Here is a 22,598-nt window from a genome sequence, read left to right on the forward strand (position 1 = left end):
TCTCAGGAGCTTCTTAATGTCACAATAACCAATGACACAAGACTTATCGCATGGCTCGTAAGCATTGTTAAATGATACCGAGTTAGTTTTTAACCAACACAGGTAGGAACAGGCATATTTTTAGCAGTCATTAAGGTTTCATGGGGTAGACTGCTATGTACAGATTTAATGAAATGAGACTATTAGCAAACTTCAAAAAAGTTTTGTAAATGTACATACATATGTACATACGAGGGCTGTTCAATGAAAAATGATCATAATTTTGATGGTCCTTCTCAAAACAATCTCCTTTGGATGCGATGAATTTGTTACAGCATTTCTGCCTGTCTGCAAAGATATGTTTGAAACAGTTCTTCGAAAGGTCTTTCAGAATTGCCTTCACTACTGCTTCTGATGATGGAAAATGTGCCCCATGAAGGAGTTTCTTCAGGCTATGGAATAGAAAAAATTCATACAGGGCTAAATCCAGGTTGTAGGGTGGGTGAGTGATGCAGTTCACACCGATTTTTGCACGTTGTTCAGTAACAACATTTGCAATTTGTGGCCGTCCATTATTGTGATGCAGCATCCAGCCTGTTTCCTAGATATGTGGTCTTCGGCACTTGATATGGACTTGCAAAGTTTTCAGGACAACCCTGTAGTATTGTCCATTACTGATGTGTGCGGAGGTAGAACATGTTACTAAAACATTCCATAAGCTTTGAAAAATTAGGTCACTTTCCCAACAGAAACAACCACTTTTTCAGGAGGCGGTGATGAAGGGATTTCTACATTGAGCTATGCAGTTTGCTCTCTGGATCAAAATGATGTAACCAAGTTTCATCAGCAGTGATTACTTTTGAAAGAAACTCTAGGTCTTCCTCTAACATCAACTCAACTTCAAGTGCACATGAATGTTCTTTTGTTCAGGTATCAGCAGTCTTGGAATCCACCATGCTCAAACCTATCTTTGCCACTGAATTATGTGTGGCGCCCCATGACATTTTCAGTATTTCAGCAAGTGTTCATAAGGACATTTGTTGATTGTCCCTCACAATGATAGCAATGATCTTGATGTTTTTCTCTGTAAGAGCAATAACTGGAGTGCTGGGTCCACCTTTCTTTGTAATTGGTTGTCTCTCCTCTTTAAACAATTTAATCCATCTTCAAGCTATTTACTATAGTCTCCATAGGCCTCCTGTAACATTGCACAGGCCTCAGCGAAAGAGTTGCTGAGGTCAAAAGTTGAATTTCCAAGCCACATATTGTTCATTGCACGTCACCTCCATTGTTGTGATAGGCAACTCTGAACATGTATATTTCAACTTGCCCATCTCTTACATGTGGGAATGAAAAGTGACAACAATGAAACTAGTAAGGCATGGTTTTCACACATTAAACTAAGAGAATACCAAGATTTCAAAATTAATTTTCTGACTGCAAAGTTTGGGGCAGTCTGGGGAGGTGCACAGGTAGCCAAAGGGTTAAGGTGACCCCTCACGATAAGTGGGAAATCCAGGTTTGAGTCCCAGTCCAGCACAAAGTTTGATATGCCACTGTTGGGTAGTAGATCAATACCTTATACGATTGATGCCAAGGAATTTACAGTCAGCGAATTAATTTCAAAGTATTTCGTACACCTGTGTATCTCCAACATTATCATATGATGAAATTCTAGTTCGAAAAATTACAACTGTAAAAAAAATTATGATCACTTTTTTTTGAACAGCCCTCATACAAATACATATAAATGTGTGTATAAACAGAACATTATTCTGTGTTAACTGATTAGCCATTGTTTTGGTACATAATAAATGTTGTGCCCAACAGTTTTATGTGTTAGTGGCAGTGTTGAGAGTCCTCATTTGTACTTGTGAACTCGTGTTTTCATTTTCCTTTCTACACTAGTATAGCCCACTTGTATGTAACAGCTGATACAAGTGATAAGTTTTTAGTAAAATGGGCAGCAGTGAAGACCAATGAGTCGAGTTTCCAAGCATTTGCAGATGATGGGTTTGGAGATGGTGTCATAAGACCCACTGGCAATTTTAAAGTGAGCATACTTGTAGTAAGTCTGCTGCTTCAGCACCACTTTTATTATGCACAAATTATTTACAAATAAATCACAGAAAGTAATAGTTCATGACTTTTCTGGAAAAACACTAAAAGAAAACTTCTGGAGGCAGATACCTCTTGATGGGCATTGAAATGTTTCAGTGCTGCCAACTGTTTTAATGTAATCTGGGCAAAAAAGTTAGAAAACATTCCCAGTCCAGGGAAAAAAAGGACTCATGTTCAAGACACAAAGAAACAATGTCTGTGCATGGAACAATATTCTGAATTCCATGGAGGAAAGAAGGATTTTGATCACTTGCATGTACATTATTTGCAGTTCTATATGGTCCAGTATTGAACAATGGAAAATCCAGGATGGAATGTAACAATATTATGAGAAGGAAAGTTGCTACTCACCATATAGTGGAGATGCTGAGTTGCAGGTAGACAAAACTTTCACAAATAAAGCTTTCGGCCAGTAAGGCCTTTGTCAAAAATAGACCACACACACACACACACACACACACACACACACACGACTGCAGTATGAGGCAACTGAGGCCACACTGCGAGCAGTAGCACCAGTGCATGATGGGAGTGGCGACTGGGTGGGGGGGAGAGAGAGGGATAATAGGATAGGGGTGGCAGACAGTGAAGTGCTGCAGGTTAGACGGAGGGCAGGCGAGAGAGGTGGATAGGGGGGTAAAGGAAAAGAAGAAAAATAAAAAGACTAGGTGTGGTTGTGGAATTAGGGCTGTGTAGTGCTGGAATGGGAACAGGGAAGGAGCTGGGTGGATGAGGACAATGACTAATGAAGTTAGTCAGTTCATTAGTTGGTGAACCATTGCTGACAGTGTAAGGCAGTGTGGTGGTACCCTTGAAGCTTTGATGTCATTTATGTGCTTTGGTGCACCTGACTGCTGACTGCTTGGTTGGCTCTGACAAACATCTTTCTTTTACCCTGCCGAAAACACAGTTGACAAACATCATGATGATGTGGGCAACTACGTCTAATAACATGTATAGAAAAACAGTACTGACAACTGGGCAGCCTGGGAAAATGTCTCTGAGGCCAGATGGAAAAATGCTCTGGCATTGCATTTTATTCCTGCCTATTTGAGTGGGAGACACTCTAGTGGCACTTGGACCACACAACATTTTTGCAATTTTACCAGCAGACAGGTTAGGTCATTCCCCATTTGCCAGTTGAGATGTCAGTTTTGATGTCTCACAGCCCATGTAAATGTAAACCTGAGCTGTTTGAGAACTTTCAAAAATGTTAGAAATATCAGCCAAAGACATGACTGTCATAAAGTCCTAAAGCTTGAGCACATACTTCACTGTCCCTTGCTAGTCTAATCCCATGTCATGTATTAACAATGCTGCAAATGGTAGTCCACAAGAACACGTTAGCTTGCATATTCTGCTCAGGTCTTGTAGGTCTGTGATCTGTGTTGCATAACTGTATGATGTCTAACAATGTTGAAGGAACTCGAAACAAGTGGCCTCCACATTTTTCTAGCTAGATGTTCATTTAAAAGTGAGTGAAGTACCAATGGGCAGCAATGCTGGATCAGATAAAGGGGCCAATTTTTCCCCAAGATAATAGAGCTGCAGGTTTATAAGTAATAGAAAAGTTGACAAGTCCTCAGGACGTTTCATATCCCTTGCTGGGCAATAAAGTGATAAGTGATTTTGATACACTCCCAAGTGCTCTGGGATTACCAGAAGCAGTTGTAGACTGCCAGATTTGTAAGCTTCTGTATGAGCTCATGCTGCTGCTCGAGCTACTGTTTCCAGTCTGCAAAACTACTTGGCCATCATGGTTAAAACACATAGTAAAATGGCCTGACAATTCCTATTCTGGTACAGGGTGGGTTACAATTCCAAAAAATCGCCATTGGTATTGTTCTAAATCAGCTTCTTGAACAACACCAATTTTATCAAGGATAAATTATTTACAAATAAATCACAGAATGTAATAGTTTTTGACTCTCCTGGAAATACAGAAAACTAAAAATGTCTGGAGGTAAAAACTGATTGTCTGATACAGTTCTATCTAAGTTTGTTGACTAACTCACACCTTAGTACAGGAGAACAGGTTTGACTGGAAAGCACATGAATAAGAACCACGCTTTCACTGCACCCGTATGCAGTCTGTTCAGTCACTGAAAACACAACTGTTGATTGAACTTTGAGTAAAGATAGTACTACATTAAGCAGAAAGACAAGTCCATGTGCCAGCCAAACATTGACAACAGGTCACAAATAAGTTCAAATCACAGTCCAGGAGAAAGCCATGTAGTGCAGGATCATCCTCAGTAGGTACACAGAAAAGAGTACTGTAAATGTAGCTCTCAAATCTGATGCAGGTGGTTTCCCATTTGACCTGGTGCCAATGGAATACATACACCATTTCTGATCTCCATGTCTAATTACACAAGATACACTATTAAATGACTTCAATCTTGTAGAGAACATGCAGCATTATAGTGGATTAATTTTTTTGTTGAGAACACACAGCATTATAGTGGATTAATTTGATGTGTTTACCAATGTTACCATTTGATATTGATGTTGTAGGTGAATCCACTTTTCCAGATTGTGGGTAATAGACAACAACTGCTGCATCAATGATATTATAGAGTCTTAAGTGCTCTCTTTCCTTCAATCCATTTATGAAGCTCTATTAGACCAGGAGCAACGTTGTAGACTTTGGATAAAAAGTGTTCATGGCATGTTTTTGTACTTATACAGTTTTCTCCATTGCCTACTTTTTCATTTTACTTGTTACACATTGAATACATTTGAAATTATTTGTCTCACATTGAATATATTTGAAATAGATTGTGGTGCTTGTCCACTCTCATCTCGTGGTATGCATTCAAAAACTAATTTGTTCTGTAGAACGTAGTATAGGGGCTTTGTGATAATTTTTGGCACTTTACCAAATACTCATTTGGGACACATCTTTTTATATTGTTGTAGTCCATACATGGATTAAATTTAATAAATTTCTTCCTTCTTGTTGTTGAAAGGTGGATTAGGATTTAATTGACCTCCTGATGATAGCAGCGTACGAGGCTGATCACAAATTCAAATTGGAGAACATGTAGAAGGAAATTATCTATCTTCTTCTTCTTTGCATTTTAATATAAAAAAAGTATCAGCAAGGTTCTAAATAATTTTCGGAAATCACTGTAAACCTGAATCTAGCTGGCCAGGTGGCATTTTGAACTATATTTCTACAGAGTACAAATCTGATATATTAACTACTATGATAACTCTGTTGATTGTTCTCCTTTTTACAGTTTTCATAAAACCTGTCAACACAGTAATAAATTTGTACAATAAAAAGTCAGATTTTCTGTACTCCATGAAGATTTATTTTCAAAAAAATTATTGTTGGGCACATGAAGTTGTTGAAATACTTTTGTTATTATTTCTATAAAATTACTGTGTCATCTTTTTTTACTTTTATTGTACTTTTTGTTCAGATTTTCTTCATGTAATTAAGTCAAACAATAACATTCATTTATGTAAAAACAAAGATGATGTGACTCACCGAACGAAAGCGCTGGCAGGTCTATCGACCTGCCAGCGCTTTCGTTCGGTAAGTCACATCATCTTTGTTTTTACATATATTTTTCCCACATGGAATGTTTCCCTCTATTATATTGATATCAATAACATTCATTTGTTAGAATGTGATTCACTTGTCTTCATCTTCACTTCATTCGTTTTAATACTATTGTTGTAGGTATAGTTTCATATAAAATATTAATGTACCTTTTAATAAATAAATCTGTATGGCAACAATTCTTGAAACACAACATTGTCCAGAAACACAACATCTTTCATTTAAGCTCAAATACTGTCTCACTATATCCGGCAAAGGTTCTTTTACAGCCTTAGAGCTTCATGACATCTATTTGTATTCTGTATTCTAGTAACAAAATGCTTTCTAATGTAGAACTTATTTTTTCTGTGTAATAAATTATTTCCCTAACTGAGAACTGTGCTTACCATGATTTGTTTCTCAATGTTGTACGAATCTGTATTATTTGTTATAAGTGACTATGTGACATTTAATCTATAAAAGAGGAAAAATTTAGTTTTGCTTTATCCATTACAAAATATTGTAGAAAATCCATGATCACAAAATCAATAATTTCTTTTAACGTCAAAAGATTTGATGGTGTCAGTCATAATTTTTATTTACTTTATATTTCCATACCATATATGTTAATACTGTAACTCACAGTATCAAATCTTTTGATGTTTAAAACCATTAAATATTTGTGTTATTAAATTTATGCATACCTGTTGTGATACAGTAACATCAGTACAGCTCTTATTTCACAGGTTGGATGTATGAGTACAAATTCTGATACCAAGTCACCTGACAATCCACATGAACAGAGGACTATTACAATGACGAATGAAAGATGTGCTCCAATTTCTGGGGCTAAGGTGGTTTCTACTTCATTAAATACAGGTCGCTTTGTGAAAGAAGAGCCTACATATCCTGAGTTGACAATTGATGAAACGGTTTGTGGCAGTCATGAAACATCAGACAATTCTAGCTGTTCGAACAACAGGCTTAATATTAGTAGAAACAATGTAACTTATGAACAAGGAAAATCTGAAGTGCAAGGAACTGGCAGAGTTAAGTTAAAGCGACGTTGGGTGGAATCTGAAGATTCAAGTACTTCTTGTGATCAAGTCAATGCCAAAAAACAAACTAGTGTCAGCAGGAGCTCTGGTCTGAATACTGGTCAAATCAGTCATAAATTTACAGCTTCTGGGTCAATGCAGGCAGCTGAAAGTGGAATGCAGAGCAATTTTACTGAAAAAGGTGATAATAGTTTCTTTGTTGCATCAAGAGCTTCTTTGTACTGAAAGATTTTTTGGCCAGAAAGTGAGTTGTATGATCTGAATGTTCTTGTTGTTCCTTTTTCCTCTCTCTTCCCTCATAATTAAATTTGTTGCAGAATCTTTAAATGTCTTTACATTCTTCATAAATAATCATAGTCCAGTATTAATCAGTTAGGACATATGCTTGAACACTCTTTGCTGTAAATTATTTTTTGATTAGTCTTGAAGTAGAGAGTAAACTTGAGTTTATTATGTGTTTAATGTTACAGTATCGACCTCCTCAGAATGACTTCTAATCTTAATACATCTGCTATCTGAAGTGAGCCACCAATTAAGGTGGCACAGTGGTTATGACACTATATTTGTATTTGGAAGGAACTGAGTGATGATGAGGCGAAGTGGTAAAACACTGAACTTAGATTCAATTCCCTGTCTGCCCATCAAAAATTTAATTCTCTATGGTTTGTAACAATATTATGAAAAGGATAGTTGCTACTCACCATATAGCAGAGATGCTGAGTCGCAGAGAGGCACAACAAAAAAAGACTGTCACAAAATAAATTTTCAGCCTTGTTGGCCGAAAGCTTATTTTCTGACAGTCATTTGTCATTCCTATCTGCGACTCAGCATCTGTTGTTCCATTCCATCCTGGATTTTCAATTTTTTGTTTTCTATGGTTTCCATGACTCAGTTAATTACAAATGCGAGGATAGTACCCTCAAAAAGGCACATCTGATTTCATTCTCAATCTTAGATTGTGATCTGCCTTTAATAACAAAGACTGGATGCTAATCCCTGATCTCCTCTTTCTTTTTCCATGTGAGAAGAGGTAAGCTCCAGACCTGTTCAGACATCCAGATCCAGATTTAGGTTTTCCGCAGTTTCCATTAATTGATCAAGGCAAATTCTGTGATGATTCCTTTCAAAAGGACATGAACAGTTTCATTCCCTATCCATGTCCAATCAAAGCACAAGTTTCTTCTTTAATTACATCATAGATGATGGGTTGTTAGACTCAAATTTATTTTTCTTCTTTTGAAATGAATAATAAAACATGACTGATTTCCATTATAAATTAGACATGCCAGAACATACCATTAAAGCATTCTTAGAATCTTATTCCTAGGCCCGTTGCTCTATGACAGTTGCCAATGTGCTTTTCCCTCTATGCTAACAGGCCAGCAACTTTTATCTCAACTGTTTCAAGCCTGCTGCACTCTGTGCCCTGCAACTTACCACTTACCTTCACATTTGCTCCAGAAAAGGACTTCAAATATAAAAGTCAAATATAGCTCTAGGGACAAGAATCAGCACAATATAAATCTTAATGGTTGATGTACTTGCTTTTTAATATCCAACTACATCCTCAGAAAGTTGTGTACTTAGTATAGGCAATCTTCAAAACTCATGCTGTTAACAGCATGAACACTTAGTGTTAACTAACAGTCCACATCAGCTTCACGTGGTTAGCACTTAAGTATGTGCAGCTGGACGACTTGTCTGGCATAGTGGTAATAAATTATATACGTGAACCTTCCCCAAGAATAAGTCTGTCCATTAGTGAAAGCTGTATCAAAACCCTTACAGTAGTTTCTGGGATTAGCGTTCACGTACAGATAGAAAAACTTGGCAGATAACTAAATATTGTAGAAAAGTTCTTGTAGAATTTAAGTACTTGAGGATTAAAAGAGACCACTCACTGAAAAGCAGCAGCGTTAAGTTGTCAATAGGCACACACAAAAGAAGGAAAACTTGCTAGCTTTCAGTTATCCTTTGACGAGCTAGAATAGCTAGAATGCGGGTGGGGGGGGGGGGGGGGTGATTGTAGCAGCTGGTGGAAAGTGGCTTACACTGAAAGTGACATGACTTAGGAGGAGATTTTATTTGAGATTGAGGCTAGGATGATAATGGGAGCAGAGGATGTGTTGTAAGGGTAACTCCCATCTGCATAATTTAGAGAAGCTGGTGGTGGAGGAAAGTATCAAGATGGCTTGGTTTGTGAGGTAGCCATTGAAATTGAGCATGTTGTACTCAGCTGCATGTTATACCACTGGCTGGTAAACTTTGTTCTTGAAAACAGTTTGATTGTGGCCGTTCAGACTCTGCTGCAAAGACTGCACAGCCTTTTATATTCGTGTGACTACCAACCAGCTGTCCACCAGGATGAATGGCCACCACCAGACTGTTGTCAAGAACAAAGTTTACCACATGGTGGCACAACATGCCTATGAGTACAACATGCTCAGTTTCATTGGCTTTCTCACAACTCAAACCATCTTGATGCTTCCCTCCATCACCAACTTCTCTGAACTGTGTAAATAGGAGTTATCATTACATCACATCCTCAACTCCCATAATCATCCTGGTCTCAATATCATCTAACCCACTGCTCAACACTCTCCACCCGACTGTTTCCTCTCCCTCCATCCTGTTGCCCCCACCCCAATTCAGGTCCTCATTTTGCCTTCAGCCTATGCCCCTCCCAGCAGCCACTACAATTGTGCCAGCTCATATATCTGCCACCCCTCCCTCCCACATTCGTAGCTGACAAACTGCCCCCCCCCCCCCCCCCTTCTACGTGAACGACTAGCAATCCAACTCCTAGTCCCTATCTGTTTACCTACCCCCAACTGACACTATCCACAGAACACAACCAATCAGCCTGCTGCAAAGGAGTATTTGCACTGTCAGTCTAACCAGACCCATGTTGGGACATAGACGTGTATGCATGTATGTGAGAGTGCGTGTGTATATTTGTGCATTTTAGTTTAGGTTGTCAAAGGATAACTCTGAGAGCTGTTGAGTTTCCTTCTTTTGTGTGTGCCTATTGTCAACTCAACATCTCTGTTTTTCGATAAGGAGTCTCTTTACTGGCAAGGGACTTTCATTAATCACAGTTCAACCAATGTACATAAAATAATTATAAATGATACACACAAACATCTATCATGACTCAGTCTAGCTATTAATGAAAACCTTATGAAAATGCCTGCAGTAGTTCTTGAGATTAGCCTTCATGTACAAACAGAAAAACGTGTCAAGAGACTTTAATTTGTTATAGTTCAGCCAATTTGTACAAAATATTTATAAATTTTATACACAAATGTTCATTGTGACTTAGTCTATCAGTGAAAACTATGTCAAAATCCCTACAGTAGTTTCTGAGATCAGCCTTCACATACGGACTGAAAAATGTGTGATGAACTAATTTATAAAATGTAGTGATATTCATTATTGTGTATAGCCAATATGTAAATTACAGTATAATAACATCACGTTTGAAAGTTCAGTTTGGAAAATCTGAGAAGTCTGAGTCTGCCCTGGCTGGTAATAAAATAGAGAAAAGACAGAAAGACGTATATCGCTGTAGGAGAAAAAGAAGACAGTGCAACCTCCATCCCACCCAGGGACTTCTATTTCTTGAGGAACACAGGTCCTACTTTTAGTAGGATAGTTATTGAGAACATACAGGATGGCACACAACTAATTCCCCTACACTCATGAATAAACTTCACCTCACTCAATAGACAGGAAAGAGATATATGTCCTCCTAATCTGCTAGTTTTGACCTCATGTGTCACATTGTGAAAGACACACTTATTTGTTGGAGACCATCTTCCCATCTTAATTCTAATGTGACAGGTTCGTCTTCTTTGCAAAGTCTGTATATTTAAATATAGTTACTCAATTTCCTATTTCATAGAACATTTTTTTTTTTAAATAAAATGTCAGATTTCCAAGATTGCTTTCTTCTTTGCATATGTGTAAGTTTCTCATCTAAGTCAGTGTCATGTTCAGCGTAAAACAGTGATTTGTTTAAAGTAGTTGTCAGTCACAATGAAACTGAAACCTTCCATTAGTCCATAGCGACTTTTGCAACTACCAGTTGACAAAAAACTAGCATCCTGTCTCCAAGGGGCCATTCCCAATACACAGGCAAGTCCAGTTGTAGATGGGAGATTTTTTCTGTGTGATCAAGTATGCTCATTGGTTGCTTGTGTGGGTTTCTTATGTACGTACCCAAGTCTTTGGGGGTTCTTAGAAGAGGTTCCCAAACGTCATATTTGATTATCTTTGTGGTTCCCAAGTTAAAATACTAACATTCATGAAAAATGATGATAGTACAATAATCTTTTTAAATTTTTCATCAACTTTTGTAATGCTTGCATCTGGGAAACTTTATTATCAATGCAGCAGTGTTTTAGACTGCATTGGTAGATTTTTGATAAAATACTGATTTTTACATCCAGTATCATCTTTCTGAACATGCCAATATCAAAGAGCCCACAATGATGGGGGAAGGGTATGAATTATCCTGAAAGATACCATCCCACCATGCTGCCCTTGTTACAGTGTTTAACCATGAGTTATGAGGTATTATCGTTCGGTTTGGATGTATTGGAAACTGATTACAAGTCCACAGACACCTTTTTCAATTGAATTTTGTACAAATTAATTGCAAAAGTTGTTGCTTTTTTCTTGTTCTTGTAATTTTTGAAGTCAAAGGAAACACTTCTTGAGTAAATCTTGCTGACTCAATTCGTACCATCTCAACAAAAATGAGTTCAATATTTCTCAGTTTTTGTTCACAGGAGGTGTACAAATCAGAAGGTGTGAGGGTTCAGTTTTCCTTTGGATGCTGTAAGCTAACTCATTGAACCAATTGTTTTACATTGCCTCCAATTCAGTTACTGCAAATTTTCCATAAACTGACCCGAAAAAGTTCCACTCACCATTTTCAACAAAATATTTGGGGTGGGCAGAAATTGGTGAAATTTAGGAATTTTTTGTGGTGAACTCCAGACCCATTGCTGTCACTTATTGTAGTAAATTCAGTAGTAAATCCACAAGCTTTCTTAGTCAATGACTTAAAAGAATGAACTGCAAGTGTAACATGCCTTAGTCTATCACTCACTATGCAAAAACTTTGACATTGTATTTGCTCATTTTCAATAAAGTATACACCAGTGAGATGCACAGTGGCTGGATTGTTTACCCAGTGAAAATCTTGGATAGCATCTGGAGCAACAAATGTGTAATTATTTTGAAAATCTGACTGTACAATTACATCATGAAGCTGAGCCTTTTTGTTTCACAGTTTTCAGATACTGTTTCTGACTTTTCGAAACAAAGTGGTGGATGGTTAGGTCAGGTATTTTTGAAGCCATCTCTCAGACGCCATTGTCTGCTTTAAGTTGCTTAGTTTCAAGTGATGCATGCTGGTTTTGATTCACTGTTTGTATTTACAGTTTTTTTTAAGAATTAATATACTTGTACCGATCAGTAAGGTGTGATTCAAGTAAATTTCTTCCAGGACCACACTGTGTGTAAGCTTCTGTTTCAATATTACACACTATAAAAAATATCAAAAAATTTGTAGTTTTTGTCAGAGATGCTACTGGCAGGCATCAGTGCGACATTTTGATGAATTGTGTTAACACACACTGATTGGATACTTGAAGAACCAGTAGCGGCACAATTTTGTCCTTAGTTCACACAATTTTATAAAAGCAGTGAACATTTCATTCAAATTACTTAGCAAAATTCATTTATTTTCTTGAATTTTATTCCATCAATTCAGACAGAAACAAAGTCCCATCCTAGAGCAGAGCCTTGTCACCCTCCAAAAATTCAAGTACTTAATTCTTTATTCTGTCAGATGTAACTTTGCCCTGGTTTTTCCTTTGTGCTGCTAGCACGTCTTTCTCACTTTCAACCCGCAAATTGTTTGCCGTCCTCTATGAGATACAAAATTCTACTGAGATTTTAGTTTAATAGGCCAACTCCTTGGTGTCAAAGTTAGAATGTGAATTTTCTCCAAAACAAGTAAAGGTGTGTGTTATTTCTTTCAACTCTGTCAATAGATTAGTATGATCAGGGCAGTTGATCCACTCTTGTGTACTTGAAACTCCTGGCTGCTGTTACTCATCATAGTAAAAATGACTAGCAGGTGTCATTTGACAGATTATTAAACTTTGTGTCTGACACCAACTACATTTTGTTTTTCTAAATCATCTTGTATCCTTGTACAGTCACTTAATGACGACAACTTCCCATGCACTGCAACATCATCAGGAGGCAGCCGCTGCTTACCCTGTTCATCAGATCATGTATGTATATAGGGAATAATATTGGTCCTATCACACTTCCCTGTGGCCCTTCTGATGAATGTTGGCTATCAAGACCAACATACTGGATTCTGTTATTTAAGATGCCCTCAAGCCACTCACATATCTGGAAACCTGTTCCATATGCTCATACCTTCATCAGTAGTCTGCAGTGGGGCACCTTTTCAAATGCTTTCCAGAAATCTAGGAATGTGGCATCTGCCTGTGGCCCTTGATCCATGGTTTGCAGAATATCATGTGAGAAAGGGGCAAGCTGAGTCTTGCATGTGCGATGCTTTCTAAAACCATACAGATTTGTAGACAGAAGCTTTTCTGTCTCAAGGAAATTTATGACATTTGAATTGAAAATATGTTGAGGAATTCTGTAGCAAATCAATGTTAAAGATATTGGTCTGTAATTCTGTGGATCTGTTCTTTTACCTTTTTTATATACAACAGTCACCTGCGCATCTCTCCAGTCGTTTGGGATTTTGTGTTGAACGAGAGATTCCCGATAAATGCAAGCTAAGTAAGGGTCCTATGCTGTGGAGTACTCTTTGTAAGACTGAATTGGGGTTCCTTCGGGACCTGGTGACTTATTTGTTTTCAGCTCTTTTTCAGTTGCTTCTCTACGCCAAGAATGTCTATTACTATGTCATCCATACAGGAGTCTGTGCAATGGTGTGTTTTTATGATCCTCCTTCATGAAAAAAATTCTTAAATGTGAAATTTAAAGGTTTTTGTATGTCCATCCTTCTGATTGAGTTTTGAGGGACTTTGGCCATTCATTTATGTAACACCTACAGCTGTCCTTATGATGTTATTTATTATATGGCCACCAGTTTTGGTGCTTCTGTACACCATCGTCAGGCCTTAACTGATGCTGAGGAGGGTTATCTCCAATTGTATACACGATTCATCAGTGGCCAATATCTATGAACTGGTTTTTGCAGACTACCTGTAATAATGATGTTGTATCTCCAACCATCAACTACCATTTTAAAACTTCAGCTTTCTTTTAGAATCTTCTATTGCCGTACCAGGTTGGTCAATGAGTGACTGAATAGCAGCCTTTGACCCATTTAGATATTTTATGTAGAACCAGAATTTTCTCAAATTCTTGACAAGATCTTTTGCTAAGGTGTGGTGGTGGTAGCTGTTGTATGCTTCATGCATTGATCTTTTTACAGATGCATGCATCCCTTCTAACTTCAGCCTGTTGTCATTTGTGTACTCTCTTTTGAACTGGGAGTGCATCAATCTTTGTTTCCTCAGCAGTTTCATTTACAGTCTGTTTAAACTTTGCCCATAATTCCTCTCCGTTCAATATACAGGAACTAAATAGTGTCCATCCATTGTCTTGAGTTGGATGGTAACAACCGCTTGTCTGCTTTTGCTAGCAAAAATGCTCTCTTAGCCTCCTTGATTGATTTATTAACTTTAGTAAGCAAAGGTGCTGTCGTGCATGATCACTACTTGCTGTCTCTATGCTGGCACTGTTGATAAGGTCAGGCCTCTTTGTAGCTATAGGTCTAAAATATTTGCTTTGCATGTGGACTCTCCAAATACCCGCTCAAGATGATTTTTGGAAAATGTGTTCAAAGTACTTTGCAAGAATGCCCTGTATCCCTTGCAATGAATCCATAGATGCCCCAGTCTATACTCGATACAGTAAAGTTTCCTCCAACTAATATTGCATTGTCATTTTGTTTCTGCACTATTGAGCATCGACTTTCCCTACAGCTGTAGTAGCTCCTTCCTTTGTGTAGCACTCCCCTGACCTATCAATGGCAGTCCTACAACTCTTCATCCTCCAAACGAAAGGTCCCCGACCAGCTCTGGGAACAGTGCCGTAGACTGCAAACTTTGCTTGCACACCGCATGCAAGGCCAGCAGTCTTTATCACTTGGACCAATTACCATAGCAGTCTGGTCCCTTTAATCCCACAAACCAATCTTTATCACTTCCACCAGCTGCCTCTTAAATATAAAAACACACATGGAATTTGTCAAAAGTGCAATTTGGCAGGTCTTTTTCACTTTATAAATCTATCATTTTTTCATAGTAACAGTGGGTAAATTAGCCTGCAAAAATAAAATTTGTTGGTGGCTTGTGTAAAGTTGAAAAATTACAGAAGAATCCTCATGTTTCATTTTTATTCAAGGCGTACTGTATTGGTGCATACATTTACTACTGCTTTCCAACAATTGCTTGATCTTTGAACATGATGATCCAAAATATCAATTTTTATGAGAAACTACACTGGTTAAATGTAGATCTTCCAAGAAAAAAGCAGTCATTGAAGTTTCAAACTTTGTGGAGAGAAGATTTGTTATTAACACAAGTATAGTAAACTAGTAGTTGTATCTTTCTATCAGCCACCAGACTCACCTCCAAATGTAACAGAAAACCTAAGAGATAACGTCTGTTCAGAGATATGAATGTTCCTCAAACATACAGTCATCATTGGGAGAGACTTTAATCATCCTACAGTCAGTTGGGAAAATTACAGTTCTGTAAGTAGTGAGTGTGACAAAACATCCTGCAAAACATTGTGAAAGACGTTCTCTGAAAATGATTCAGAACAGGTAGTTCAGGAGCCCACTCATGATGGAAATATATTAGATCTAATGTCAACAAATATACCTTACCTCTTTGAGAATTTCCATTGTGTAACTGGTGCCAGTGACCATAAGGCAATTTTAGCAACTATGAACACTGGAGTACAAAAGGCAGCTAAAACATATAGGAAGATTTATATATTTAGTAATATTGACAAAGGGGCAGCATAACAGATCTCAAAGACACCAACATTAGTGTTTAGACACTCATTAATGATACAGGAACTGAAACTGAGGCTAACAAAGTGGAAGCAGTGTTCCTTTACTATGGAAGAGGCAGAAGTGCTGCTCCAGTTTCATTCTTGCACCACTGCAAAGCTGAATAATATCTGTGTCAGTGGTATTGAGGTACAAGTGAAGTTGTTAAAATTCAACCAAGATCTAGGACCTGATGGAATCCCCATCAGATCCGATGCATAATTTGTGACTGAGTTTGTTCTCATTGTAACTATGATATGCTATAGATCCCTCAAACAAAAAAATGCACCCAGCAATTGGAAGAACACACAGATCATACCTGTCTACAAGAAGGGTAGCAGAAATGATTGACAAAACCACCACTCTATCTCATTGACATCCACCTGTTGTACAATCTTAGAATATATTCTGAGCTCTATCACAATGAGATATCTTGAACAGAATTATCTCCACCATTCCAAACTGCACTGATTCACAGATTTAAAACATTGGTAATGCAAAATCCAACTTGCACTTTTTCTTACATGATGTCCTGAAACCATGGAACATGACAGTATTTCTTGATGTCTGAAAAGCATTTAACTCAGTAGCACACCTACAATTATTTGCAAGAGTACAGATATCCAGCGTATCAAACAAAATTTGTGACTGTTCAAGGATTTCTTGGTAGGGAGGACACAACCTGTTACCTCGGATGAACAGTCATTGACAGAAATAAAAGTAACTTCCAGCATCCCTGATGTATGTTGGGACCCCTGTTGCTTATGTTGTATTATATGCCCTGCCAAATAATATTAATAGCAACCTCATACTAATTGCAGGTGAATCAGTTATCAACAATGAAGTATGATCTAAAAAAATCTGCAGAAATGTTCAGTTGGATCTTAACAGGGTCTCAGGAGTGGTGCAAAGATTGGCAACTCCCTTTATATGTTCAAAAAGTCAAATTGTGCACTGCAAATCAGATAGATGCAGTTATGTGTAAGGCAAGTAGCAGACTTCAGTTGATTTTCAGGCTACTGGGAATGCAATGAGTCTACAAAGGAGACTGGTTCCAAATCATTTGCATGTCTCATCTTAGAACATTGCTGAAGTGTATGGAGGGACCCATACCGAACAAGACTAACAGAGGATGTTGAACATAGAAGATGGCATGATATTTACAGATTTATCTGACTCATTGGAGAACATTGTGGAAGTTAGTGACAATGAAGACAAAATTAGACCAATTACAGCATTCATAGAGGCATTTAATCAGTCATTCTTGCCACATTTCACGTCATTGGGATGGGAAGTGGTACAATGCTGAGTGCTCTCTGCAAGGAACTTCACATTGGTTTGCAAAGTGTATGTAGATATAGTTATATGAAATAGATGCCCATTTTGTGATGCACGAGTGTGAAAGACATATGTTTTTCCAACAATTTTTTTTTCCAATATCACCCTCGCATATCTTAAAACTATCCTCCCAAAACTGTTAAAACTTGCAAGTTTCATAAATAAGCTACTAGTCAACAACGTCACAACATGAGAGCTCCCTAAACCAACTATGTGAAGAGAGCAAGCTCTTTAAACTTGGCTGTGCACAAGCTCACCCAGTGACAAGAATTTTTGATGACCATACAGGGTGATTATAATTAAAGTTAAACATTCAAAATGCTGTAGAAAAACCACCAATGGTCAGAATGATGTCAAATTGCAATGGAATATTATCAGAGAAGGGGGAAAACATATGGCAGAAGAAAAAAAATAGTGTGAAAATTGATCAGTGTATGTGTCAGAATACGTAAATGAAAACACCTGTCATGTGCACGACCCATTGAAGTTGGTATGAACATGCCAGGTACATGGCTTTTCCTCCTTTTGTGTCTGCAACGTTTACCATTACTGTCTCAATGGAGGATTGCTCGGCTTGTACAATTGTATTACAAGAATGATGACTGTGCACATGTCGCTCTGCAGAAGTTCCGGACACTGAAGGGTTTGAAAAATGGGATTGGTCGGATGACTGCCATGGGTCTGGAGAAAATGCTTCTGAAATTAAAAAAAAAAAAGGGTTCTTTCAGTGTGCAACCTGGTAGAGGGAGGAAACAAATTGATTCAATATCAGTGGAAGCAGTGGCCTTAGCAATGGGAGAGGAGATGAGTGATGGTCTGCAAACGAGTAGTGCATGGGGAATTGCCCAAAAATTAGACATACGCATGAGCACGGTGCGTAAAATCCTACGAAACATCCTTCTTTGCTATCCATTCAGAATTACCCATGTCCACGAGTTGCTTCCTGTTGTCCTGCCAGCAAGAGAAACCTTTGCTTTAGAATTTCTTTCTCGCATGGAAGTGGACAATGATTGGCCGTGGAAGCTTTTGTGGACAGACAAAGCCCACTTCCATCTGACGGGATATGTCAATACACAGAATTGTTGAATATGGGCAATAGAAAATCCACACACAAATCAACCAGTACCACTTCATCCTGAAAAGGTCACTGTGTGGTGCGGGTTTACGGCATCATTTTATCGTGGGGCCATACTTTTTCAGAGAGACAGATGCTTCCGGTTCTGTTACCTGTACTGACACTGGTAAGCGCTATGAGTGTCTTTTGCGCAACCACATCATTCTAGCTCTCCAACAGCTTGGGCGTGTGACTGGGATCATTTTTATACAAGATGGTGCACCTCTGCACATTGCATATCCAGTTAAGCAGCTGCTGAAGCGTCATTTCGGAAATGCTAGAATTATCAGCCGCCATTTTCTACAGCCTGGCTGACCGGATCATCTGATCTTAATCTGTGTGATTTCAGGCTGTTGGGCTATCTGAAAGATGTTGGGTTCAGTGTTCTGATTGCAAACTTAGTTGCATTGAAGGCACGCATTGCCCAACATATTCTGAATGTGACCCCAGAATCACTTTGATTGGTTGTGGAACATGCTGTTCTTGATTTCAGCTTGTTGCAGAAAACAGTGGACAGCATATTGAACAAGTTTTGTGCCAGTCACACAGAAATTAATAATCCGATTTGATTTTGATTGATGCTTGTTATGTGGTTTTTGGCCTCAGGACAATTAAAAACCAATGTGATTGATGCTTTTTATGTGGTTTTGGCCTCAGGACAATTAAAAACTGATGTGAGTGATGTTAACAGAATCTTCCGTGGGTTCTTGGTAGAATAACATTATAATAAATGAAAATCACCAGTTTGCTTTTGTTCTACAAATTTACTTTTATTGTTAACCGGTTTTCAGCTTACAAGGCCATCTTTAGACATTTACTGAGTATTATCACCAAAGAAGTTACAATGTTTGCAAACAACATTGGAAGAGAAGTAACATGTCTAGACTGAAGTAGAAACATACAGTAAGTAACATCTTTGACAGTGTGGTGGTAATCCAATGAGAAAGTAAAAATTGAACAGTACATAAATAACAATTGAGTAGACAGGAAAACCTTTAGCACAAAATACAAATAGCATGCCTACATAACAGTTTCTGTTTATAAACAAAACTAATAAAATAAAATTTATGTTATGTAGGCATGCTATTCCTATTTTGTGCTAAAGGTTTTCCTGTCTACTCCATTGTTATTTATGTACTGTTCAGTTTTTACTTTTTCATTGCATTACCACCACACTGCCAAAGATGTTACTTACTGTATGTTTTTACTTCAGTCTAGATGTGTTACTTCTCTTCCAATGTTGTTTGCAAACATTGTAACTTCTTTGGTGATAATACTCAGTAAATGTCTGAAGATGGCCTTGTAAGCCGAAAACCAGTTAACAATAAAAGTAAATTTGTAGAACAAAAGCAAACTGTTGCTTTTCGTTTATTATGATGTGAGTGATGCTTTCTATGCGGTTTCTGGCCTCAGGACAATTAAAAATGGATTTTTCCCGTCTGATGTGATATGACTATGCCATAGTGGATGGGCTTAACGACAGTTTGTTTAACGTCAATCGTACACCTTAGGCATTGTTGTATGATTCATTTGTCTTTTGTAGTCGACCACTATTAAATTATGATGCTTACAGCGCCATCTATTGCTGCATTTTGTAACTATTTATTTTTCTTCTGCCATACGTTTTCCCCCTTCTCCAATAATATTCCATTGCAATTTGACGTCATTCTGACCAGTGGTGTTATTTCTACAGCAGTTTGAAAGTTTAACTTATAATCACCCTGTAATAGTTGTTCTTTGATGTTTGCTTCGCATCTCCACTGCATCCACATGGGTCAGCCAGATATGTGTCCCCCAGCATGTGAAGGTGCATGGCGTTTTGAACCGTCTCTGATGGTGACATGAAACATATTTTTCACAGACTTTAATAAAAGGATTTTTCCTGACTTGCCACCCTTCTTCCATCACTCAGCATATATTTTCAATGCTACACTCTAGAGTTACTATTTATAAAGGATAAATAAAAAAGTACATGTGTGGCACATATAGACGAACTTTTATTGGCTTTTACAAAGCGTAAAAATTTGTGAGCTAGTAATATTTATATTGTTGTTTGGCTTTTTAGCAAACCTGCACAAAATCTGAGATGATCAAGTTGGTACCACTAACCAGTTGACATGGAATCACCGACTAGTTGCCTTATCCATGTGTACATTAATATACCGTGTTACCAAGGTGGCATTTTTGTGAACTCGTGCTTTGAAATTGTGTAAAGAAAATGCCAGGATGATTCTTTTGAATGTGGCATAACCAATTTTCTTTCTCATCTGTATTTTGAATGGTTTTTTTGCCCTGACTGTAATGACCTCATTGTTGGTTGAACATTAAACCCCAGTCTTCCTTCTCCCCCTTACTGACCTACCTCCACTTACTTAATACTGTAATTCTCTGAATTGTGCATGTGAATGCTCATATGTTACTTACAAACTTACATGTAAACACTGTACAAAGATAAATACAACAGCATAAACGATAAAAGAAAGATCATCGCCACAGGCAAATTTTATACACTCTTGGCCCCCATTATCCAGAACCTGATCAACAAATACAGCCTTATACAAGAGATGTGGATATTTATTACACTATCAGTACCACTTGCAGTTAAATGTCGTACTGTTAGTAACGTCTTGGTGTTGGAGCTCTGGTTCACTTGGGGAGGGAATCTGCCATGGTCTCTTCAAGGCACCATTGCAGTATTGCTTGGAGTGATTTAGGGAAACCACAGATAACATAAATCAGATTGGCTGTTTAGGTATCAGAATGCAATCTCTTCAAATATAGATTCAGTGCTTTGACCATTACACCACTGTGTGTGGTACAGTGCTATCCGGTAACATTGTTTTTTCTTCCTCATCCAGATGTACAAGCTTGAGTGTTCTGTGGATTCAGTTGCCTAAGGTAATTGCTCTGATGGCTTTTAAAACAAGTCTATTTCCAGCCTTGGCCATATCTACTGACTTGCTTTATATTCATGTCATGTTTCCTTCAAATGCAGTTTTCTGACTTCTGTATAGTGGAGAGAGAACGGACTAGTTTTGTAAGCAAGGCTAGATCTGGATTTTTCTGCTGTGTTGTGGTCATACACTATGTGATCAAAAGTATCCGGACACCCCCAAAAACATACATCTTTCATATTGTGCTGCCACGTACTGCCAGGTACTCCATATTAATGACCTCAGTAGTCATTAGACATCGCGAGAGAGCAGAATGGAGCGCTTTGCGTAACTCATAGACTTCGAACGTGGTCAGCTGATTGGGTGTCACTTGTGTCATATGTCTGTATGTGAGATTTGCACTCTCCTGAACATTCCTAGATCCACTGTTCCCGATGTGATAGTTAGTGGAAACGTGAAGGGACACGTACAGCACAAAAGCGTACAGGCTGACCTCATTTGTTGACTGACACAGACCACCAACAGTTGAAGATGGTTGTAATGTGTAATAGGCAGACATCTATCCAGACCATCACACAGGAATTCCAAGCTGCATCAGGATCCACTGCAAGTACTTTGACAGTCAGGAAGGAGGTGAGAAATCTTGGATTTCATGGTCAAACGGCTGCTGTAAGCCACACATCATGCCGGTAAATGCCAAATGATGCCTCGCTTAGTGTAAGGAGCGTAAACGTTGGATGATTGAACAGTGGAAAAATATTGTGTGGAGTGATGAATCATGGTACACAATGTGGCAATCTGATGGCAGGGTGTGGGTATGGCGAATGCCCAGTGAACATCATCTGCCAGCATGTGTAGTGCCAACAGTAAAATTCGGAGATGGTGGTGTTATGGTGTGGTCATGTTTTTCATGGAGGGGGCTTGCACCCCTTGTTGTTTTGCGTGGCACTATCACATCACAGGCCTACATCGATGTTTTGAGCACCTTCTTGCTTCTCACTGTTGAAGAGCAGTTCAGGGGTGGCGACTGCATCTTTCAACACAATCGAGGACCAGTTCATAATGCACAGCCTGTGGTGGAGTGGTTACACAACAATAACATCCCTGTAATGGACTGGCCTGCACGGAGTCCTGACCTGAATCCTATAGAATACCTTTGGGATGTTTTGGATTGCCAACTTCGTGCCATGCCTCACCGACCAAAATCAGTACCGCTCCTCAATGCAGCACTCCGTGAAGAATGGGCTGCCATTCCCCAAGAAACCTTCCAGTACCTAATTGAGCGTATGCCTGGCAGAGTGGAAGCTGTCATCAAGGCTAAGGGTGGGCCAACACCATACTGAATTCCAGCATTACCGATGGAGGGCGCCACGAACTTGTAATTTTCAGCCATCTTTTTCAGCCAGGTGTCTGG

At 38.4% G+C, this 22,598-nt stretch overlaps 1 protein-coding gene across 1 annotated transcript in view; it reads left to right on the forward strand.

The window, feature by feature from the left end:
- Nucleotides 1–22,598, forward strand: part of LOC126259681 (transcriptional protein SWT1) — a 260,925-nt gene that overhangs the window by 34,409 nt on the left and 203,918 nt on the right. Inside the window, exon 3 of the mRNA XM_049956640.1 lies at nucleotides 6,400–6,892. Coding sequence (XP_049812597.1) covers nucleotides 6,400–6,892 — 493 coding nt within the window. The remainder of the gene's footprint in view (nucleotides 1–6,399; nucleotides 6,893–22,598) is intronic.

This window comes from Schistocerca nitens, chromosome 5, assembly GCF_023898315.1.
Source record: "Schistocerca nitens isolate TAMUIC-IGC-003100 chromosome 5, iqSchNite1.1, whole genome shotgun sequence".
Lineage (NCBI taxonomy): Eukaryota > Metazoa > Arthropoda > Insecta > Orthoptera > Acrididae > Schistocerca > Schistocerca nitens.